Source organism: Hypomesus nipponensis, chromosome 17, assembly GCF_054491055.1.
Source record: "Hypomesus nipponensis isolate SF chromosome 17, ASM5449105v1, whole genome shotgun sequence".
NCBI lineage: Eukaryota > Metazoa > Chordata > Actinopteri > Osmeriformes > Osmeridae > Hypomesus > Hypomesus nipponensis.
Genome location: NC_140377.1, coordinates 17,841,526 through 17,850,142, shown reverse-complemented (window position 1 = coordinate 17,850,142; position 8,617 = coordinate 17,841,526). Strand labels below are relative to the sequence as shown.

At 43.0% G+C, this 8,617-nt stretch overlaps 1 protein-coding gene across 1 annotated transcript; it reads left to right on the top strand.

Annotated features, from left to right (window-relative positions):
* The first annotated feature begins 420 nt into the window (after positions 1-420).
* LOC146253784 (chaperone Ric-8A) lies at positions 421-7,939 on the top strand. The gene is given in 12 exon segments (XM_084676967.1): positions 421-510; positions 752-799; positions 2,315-2,609; positions 2,612-2,627; positions 2,795-2,930; positions 3,065-3,253; positions 4,955-5,049; positions 5,151-5,301; positions 6,653-6,748; positions 6,994-7,138; positions 7,385-7,655; positions 7,807-7,939. Coding segments are annotated over 12 exon segments (1,665 nt in total).
* The last annotated feature ends 678 nt before the right edge of the window (positions 7,940-8,617 follow it).

Sequence of the window (8,617 nt, the reverse complement as noted above, 5' to 3'; positions counted from 1 at the left end):
GAGAGAGAAAGAGGGGGGGAGAGAGAGATTAGGCAAACTCATAGCTGTGTGCCAAGCTTAGAGTGGAGTGAGAAACGGCACAGAGAAAGAGGAGAGAGAAATTTTGTAATTCTCTAAGACTTCGTCCTGCCAGCAAACAGATAATAACAGGTTAGTTTAGGGGATTGGATTCAAGTAAATGCTCTTAATTAAACTTCTTGGTAGGTGTGAGTCTGTCTTTTATGATGTAATATTTCAGTAATACCTTCCCTGTTTTTTGTACAGAGCACTATTTCACACTCTTCCATCCACACAGCAAATGTCCCCTTAATAATGTGTAATACATGTATTTAACTCTTTGTGAACTTGAGGAAAATGTTCTTTAACTTATCAGTTGGTTTTATTGTTTAGTTTTGCTTGGTTGGTATGTTGTGCCTAGACATGACTCTAGATTTGGAGAGGATTATTCAGTCCATTAAGCATGGGGATCAGGATGGGGTTCAGACCCAACTAGACGCCTACAATGTTGAGGTACCATTTTGCTTGTTACTATGACCACAGCAATCTGCTTTCTGTAACCATGGCTACAGTACTGAGCCTGTTGCCACATCAGACTCATAATGTGCTGTCTGTAGCTATGACTTACAGTGTAACAGTAGTCACACATTCAAACTGTCCAAGACCGCCATATCTGTTCATGTTTTATGTTAGTACATTTATAATTGCATACAATGAAATGGTTACCCTCCCTTGTCCCCCTGCCTCATCACAGTATGCAGAATGCTTTTTCTTCAACGTTGAAGAGAGAGAGAGGAGAAAGGTAGAACTAACATCTTGCCCTGACTCCATGTGCCTTTCTGGCTCTCCTTTTCCCACCTGTGCATCCCGTCTCTTCCCTGCCATCTCTCCATCTCTCCCACTCTGTCTCCATCTCCTCACACGCTTCATATACTTGCTCCCCTATTTAGCTCCTTTTCTGCTCGACCGGCTGTCACTCTCTCACTCTTTGTTCCACGTCTCTCACTGTCTCGCTGTGTGTCTCTCTGGCCCTGATCCTCACACTGTCTCGGCCTCGGGACAATGCAGGCTCAGATTAACCTTGTCATCTGCCTTGAATCCCTCTAATCCACTCAATTTGATCCCTCTTCACCTTCCATCCACTCACTTTCTTGGTCTATACCTTGGTTTGTTTCTTTATTTTTTCCTTTTCTAATATAATGTTCAAAGAATATACCTCATATTCAGTGTAACCCTCTGCCACCTCTCATTCTTCCACTTTCTCTTTCTTCCATGATAATTTATGAAGATGTCATTAATTTTGTCATGGTTATGTGCTCTCCTTTGCTTTGGGATCAAAACGACAACAGCAACAAGTGCTGGATGAGGTAAAGCCAAATGAATCAAGGAAGTGTGTGTGTGTGTGTGGCGGGGGGGCTTGTTTAACTATTATTGTGAGGACCCAAAGTCCTCTCAAGATTTGTAAAACGAGAAATTTTGAGAACATTTTCTTGGTGCTCGTAAGTTCAAACGTTATTTCCATGGGGTTTTAGGGGGTTTAGGGTTACAGTACTGTATATGGACACCTGCTTGTTGAACCTCTCATTTCAAAATCATGGGCATTAACATAGAGTTGGTTCCCATTCTGTTTCTCCATCCACTCTTCTGGGAAGACTTTCCAATAGACGTAGGTACATTAATGCAAGATTTGTGCCCATTCAGCCAACCTGGCTTAAACCTGGCTGGTATGGCGTTAGAATTGATCCCAGATGTGTTTTCCCCCATGCACAAAATTAGATCCATCAAACACATTTGGGTTCAATTTGAATGCAATCTGCAAGCCAGGTCTAATCACCCAACACCAGTGCCCAACTTCTATAATGCTGCGTGGTTGAATGTTGTGGACAGCCTTCCCACAAGAGTGGCAAGAATGTCATTGATACACAATAAAAGTTGCACTAGGAACGCATGTGAATGAATAATAAGACAGAAGACATAGATAAACAACAGATGAAAATGCAATAGCTGATCTGCAGATTTAACAACATTTCTGGTCAATTAATAAACCATGCACCTTGTTTTATTCCTCTCTCTCATACACTGCCTCGTTCTTCTGATTCTTTGATCAGTTCAGACAGAACAAAGTGAGGGAGTGTGTTCCAGACTCAGACTCAGATTTCAACTCTGACTCAGACGATGCATAGGTCTCTGATCTTCTCCTTAGACGAGTGAGTTTCCATGTGTGTGTTTGTATGTGTACGTACTATGTGTACCTCCTATCCAGAAAGCACAATCCAATCCCCTGGCCAGCTTTATTTCTCACACTCTAACCCTTCAGTTATCAGTGGATGCCAATGACGGATCTTTTACCCAGACCTGCTCTGTAGTTGAGGTCTGCTCCAGTATCACCACCACGGAGAACCACAGTGATATGGAGGGTGCTGGCATGATGATATCCTGCAGTGAGCCCCACTGCCCCAACGTTAGAGGGGAAGGAGGCCACGGGACTCTGGCATGTGGAAAGAAGGAAGCCAGAGAAGAGACAAAGGCGGAAGAGGAGTATGAGGAGGATGGCGAGGTGTGGAGAAGAGAGGCCATAAAAACCTTGTGTAACATTATTTATAACAGCCAGAGGGCGCCAGTGCATTGAGGTGAGAGAGTTGATCATTCTAACGAATGCATCCCCAGACTACTTTGTCAACTGAATATATACAATTTGTAAAAGTTAATTCCATCATGAAACATTCTTGTCCTCATCCCCAACTCTTGCATTTAATTTTACACCCATCATTTCATTGCATTTTCCCCTTTTCATCAGGTTGCTTCCTGGTCTATCAGAGAAGCTGAAGCTGGGGGTCAGTGACAGAGCACCCTCCAGTGGTCAGTTTTATGAACTGCGTTTGCTTTTCTTGTTAACTGCGCTGAGGCCTGAACTCAGGGTGCAGCTACGGCAGGTATTAGCCTCTGGCCTTGTTTTCAAGACAGTCTGTCACCAGTCTTGCTTTTACCATTGATGTTCATATTAATGATACAATTTTAATAAGGTAATGGGTTTTTCTTCATTTTATAATTTTCTTTTCTCTATAAGGAACGAGGAGTTTCCATGTTGATTGCGGTTCTGGAGCAATGTCTCGTGGTGCAGTGGGCCAACTCTCACGAGGTGATTGTTGACCACAGAGCGCCCCTTGTCACCGAGGAGGTGTCACAGCGGGCAATTGAAATCCTCAAGATCCTGTTCAACATCACCTCTACCTTGCACAGACAGGACCCTGATGAGGTGAGGGAAAATGTGTAGGTTGATGTTATGTTGGGTTGAGATAGGGGTTATAGCTTAGAGGTGGGGGGGGGTCAACAATATTTAAATTTGGTGCTACTACCTATGACAAATGTTTGAGCAAGAGGGTTGACACTCAAAGCACAATGTTATAACAAAGTGGTATGTCCCAATTATATGCATCCTGCATACAACAGTACATACTTTGCAAAGGCAGCTACAGTACCTACTAAAAGAAAAAAGTATGCTATTTACATTTTTTTACAATCGCTATGACAATTTTTTCAATAACTTTCACAAGTTTTCTAAACTCTTAACGCACCAACACACCTACCACACACAATTGGCCAAACTGTTAATTTCATGCTCAAAATCACACATTGTAAACTAAACTCAAACACTAATTGTCATAACACAAAAATACACACAAAACATGACACCATGTCTACCAAACACTAACACATGTTCTCTTTTCACAGGAACATTTAGTCAATCATAGCACAATGTCATAAAAAACACTAACATCAGATGGAATTACAGAAACTGCATTCATTTATGCAGGTATGTGTCAGGTCTCACAGTATATGGATTATAGATTGTGTTTGCAATGCACTTTCTTTTGAAGCCTCTCTACATTTTTGGTTTGTTGGATTTTGTAAATGTATGAATTTGGTTTCTTTTGATGCAGAAACTCAGAACAAAAAATGAATGACCCATCTCAGAGAAGCTTTATAGAATGTAGGGTTACTGTATTGAAAAAAAGAAGACAGAAACATAAATGCTGCAGTAAAGGCTTCATTTGCAACAGGACTTTACTGCAAGACATTGTTCACCGACTGACTGCAATGCTTGATAGATTAATATTTCTGACAGACATATGCAATATAGCTTCCATTTACAGTATTACCCTAGCTCTGGCCCTTCTCTGAGCTCCACCACACATTTTAACTCCTCTCCCTCTCCCTTGCCCCACTGCTCTCCCTTGTCCTGGTACTTGTCTTCCTCTCCCATGTCCTGGTACTTGTCTTCTTCTCCCTCTCCCTTGTCCCACTCCTCTCCCTTGTCCTGGTACTTGTCTCCCTTTCCATCGTGCAGGCATCACTGTATTCTTACTTTCTTCATGTTACTCTATATTGTTCTTTTTCCACACAAGATCAGCCCAAAGAGGTCCTCTTTATATACCATATATATAATCAATATCTATACCATATAGTCATGCAATTGAAACAACCTCAACACCTGAGTGTTTCCTAGTTGGGAATCAGCTGTGATTTACAGTATTTGCATAACTTTAGCTGTTTCTTAGTAGCAATGGAATAAAATACAAGGGATATATTTGTGTTTCAATTCACAATATAAACAGCTGTTCACTTTGACTTTAGCCAATAATTTAGGTTTTGAACATGATGTTATCTGTTTTGTTGACAGTGTGAAAGCATTGGTAAATTGGTCCGTAAAAATTTATTGTTTTGGTCTTGGTTGAGCTTGTGTGTAAAAGAAGTTCAAGCATTTAAAATTGTTGTTTACTCTATGCATTTTGTGTCAAAGCAACAAGAAATGTGTTACGTAATTGTACAGCCTACATAGACCGATGTTGTGCTAACTGTCTTAGGAGTTTAGGAAACGTGTTAAAGGAATTGAAAAAACTGTCATAGCAATTGTAAAAAACTGTAAAATGCAGAGTTGGTTTCCTGTCACTCTCAGGAGGATGCTGCTCTCTATCGCCGCCTAGCTGCAGTGCTACGCCATTGCCTGCTTCTCTCTTGTGATGGAGAGGACCTGACTGAGGAATTACAAGGGTAAGATCATTTCTGTTTCATTGTAGTAAAATAAATTGTGATGCACAATGCACATACACACACAATTCAATTTTTACATACGGTTGACTCACTATCCATAGACACGCGGTAAACATCCTCTCCACCCTGCCCCTGACATGTCTGGATGTCCTGCTGTCTGTGCGCCTGTCTGAGGGCTCCCACGAGTGGGAAGGGGTCAACATGGACTGTGTCCACACCCTCCTGCTCTTCATGGTGAAGCGCCTGGACAGGGTGAGTCTGTGGGAGTGGCTGGGATGGGAGGTGGAAAAAGCAGAGAGGCAAGCATCCTAAGAGGCTAACTCCTCTAGCCTGGTCCTAAGCAGACTCTCGTACATTACATTTGTACAGAGAGTCTGGGCTCGATCCATAAACAAGCGTTAACTACCTCGAAGGCGGGTACTCTGTTAAAGTTTAAAACTATTGGATCTGCCCAGAGCCACTCTGGATCTGGCATAACCAATCGCTAGCGTTCGCCTTAGCCAACTCCTTCACCACTAATGGAGCTAGCTGGAAAATCAAACGAACCCCGTGGGGATCAAAGATTATTCTTGCTCCGGCTTTAACTTCTGGATATTCGGCAGCATTGCTACAACTGACCGAATGGCTTCGCTCACATCTTTCTCCGCCGCCATTACGTAACTACAACTCGCTCACAATATCAAAGTCATTGTACTCAGCTACTCCCTCTGTTTGCTGACTGGACCGGTAAAAAGTTTACCGGAGACATCTGACCAATATACCTTAAGCCCAGACGCAGTACAGAAGCAAAATGAAAATTGAGCGGATGTAGGAGGGCAGAGCCAGGCTATAACTCCTCTCTATTCTCTCTCTGTCCTCTAAGTCCTTAACTATTCGTCAAATCCTCGGAAAGTATCACAATGAAGTTTCATAGAAAATCTGGCTAAACTTGTCCAGCTGTTGATAAAGGGAAGTAATTTTTTGTAACTTATTTTGAATGTTTTTGAGCAAAACAAGTTACTGTGTTGAAAAAAATACAAAATCACGATGTGTTTGCAGTATTTGCAATGTTCTGAATTGTTGTAGAACAGTTGGCAAAGATAATACAGAGATTTACCTTCATGAATTTCCATTGGTGTGTCATTATAATGTACGTATATCAAATGACTCTTAACAGGCACCACCTTACATTACTAAAAGGGAACACTAGAAAGAAGGGTCGCAAAGTTGACACACACACATCTCTATACTCGTATTAAAGGCAGGGTGGGCAAGTTTTGCGAACCAAGCAATTTTAGCTCCAGTTTGAAAGGATTCAAACCAAAATATCGTACCCCCCTCACATTTCAAAGCCGCTCCCCCAAAACACATGAACACGCTGCCTGACAACTGCCGGGAGGTAGGTAGACAGACAAAGTAATCATTGCATTCGGTCTGAATGCCGTCCAATCATTACTCCCGACTTGAGCTGGTTGGTTGTGCTCATTGCACTCCTGCGACGTCCACAGACATTGGATTGATTTAATTTTACTGTCAAACCTTTAGATTTATTGGGATGTGAAGTTTATTTCAGCAAATACAACAGAAATTACTTCTCAACAACATTACCTACCCTTCCTTTAAGGGTCAAATGTTGAAGGAAAAACTGACCCCTGTGCTGAACTTGTTGACTGAGAGCTGCCGGGTCCACCAGGAGACGCGTCACTACCTCAAACAGCAGGTACTTCACCTCCTTTCTCTCGCATGCTTTTTTCATTTTTCTTTCAGCATTTTTTCTACATGCAACAGTTATACCTGAATGTGTATCATACACAGTAGCCCTCTTGACCTCCTCAGCCTTTTTTCACCAACAGCATTATTACTTACTTTCGCTTTCCACCATCAAAATGTTTGTCAAACGGGCCTAACTAGGTGTATCTCATGTTTGTGTGATCAACCCCCCACACACACACACCACAAACCCAGATCTTACCCCCACTGAGGGACGTTGCCATGAGACCAGAGCAGGAGTCAACACTGAGGGGCCGTCTGGTCAGGCTGATGACCAACGTGGACACCCCCATCAAACACTATGCTGCGGAGCTTCTCTTTGTGCTCTGCAAGGAGAGCGGTACCCACGTGTCCCTAGAAGGAATATGCAGTGTCACTTACATGAGTTATTAATCACTGACGTTACTGACATTTGGCATCAACCACTGTATTTGTGAACCTAACATACAGAGTGTTACTGTGATCATTATTCTTGCCTGAAGTGTGAGAAACAGAAATGTTACCAGACGTGTTTGTGCTCTGTGGCTTTGTTGTAATGTATGTCCTTGTCATTCGCAAATAACCACTTGATTCGTCCTTCTCACAGTGTCTCGTTTTGTGAAGTACACTGGATACGGGAACGCCGCCGGTTTGCTGGCGGACCATGGTATGCTGGGCGGCAGTCGACCATCAACCAACACCCAGTACTCGAGTGATTCCGACTCAGATACGGAGGAGTACAGAGAAGCCAAAGGTCGCATCAACCCGGTGACCGGGCGGGTGGAAGAGGAGCAGCCGGACCCCATGGAGGGAATGACGGAGGAAGAGAAGGAGGAGGAGGCCCGGCTTCTCATCAGCATGTTCAACAGGCTCTCACAGTAAGAGTGTGTATTTGTGTGTGTGTGTGTGTGTGTGTGCCTAGGTGTCACTATGTGTGTGTTTGTATATCTGAGAGAGAGATCTCACACAAAATGCTCATGTAACATTATTTCTTTCTCTACCTCAAACCTCCCTCTCATTCCCACCCAGGGACAAGATCATCCAGCCAATGGGAGTGATAGCAGAGGGGAGATTAGCTCCACTGTGTGGTCAGATGTTGGTGTGCACTCTAGAGGAGAAGGAGGAAGCCGAGGGAAAGAGTGATGATGAAATGGAGTACTAGGCAAGGAGGGTGAAATGAGAGCAATATTAAAACCTACAAGATCTTGTACACAGGAAAGACAGGAAGTGTTTCCTGTGGCGAGCTTGCTTGTATTTGTATTATAAAGCCCCTTGTGTTTATTGCTTACTTTGCTTCTCTAGCTGTGTTTAAGATATTAATCATTTAGCACTGATTTGGCAGTAGCTTGACATGCAACAACACTTATAAGCCATGCATACAATATCAAATACATAGCTAGGCAGCTTCCACCTGGAAAATACGGAGCCCCTAAAGGGACATGAAAAAAAAATCTGGTGCACACTAGAACGTTTCTGGTGCGCACGAGAAAGTTTCTGGTGAACGCGAGAACTTTCTCGTTACCACGCTTAAGTATCTGGTGGATACCGCATGCACAGAAGCGTGCATTAGATCTGCTGTTTTCATGCGTGGAAATGCCTTTTAAGGACATTAAAAGTTTGCTTGCGAGTCGTCACCACTATCTAGAAAGACATTAAAAACTCATTTTGAAGTTGTGTTGTCTGTTTTGGCGCAAGGGACACCCGTCTTGACCTGGGGTCTCATTTATAAACGTGGCTGTCTCAACATCACAACATGGTCCACTATGGGTGCAGCCAGGAGGAGGAGATGCCCTGGCCCTGACTGCATGGAATACAGGATAACATCATATATCCTACCTTT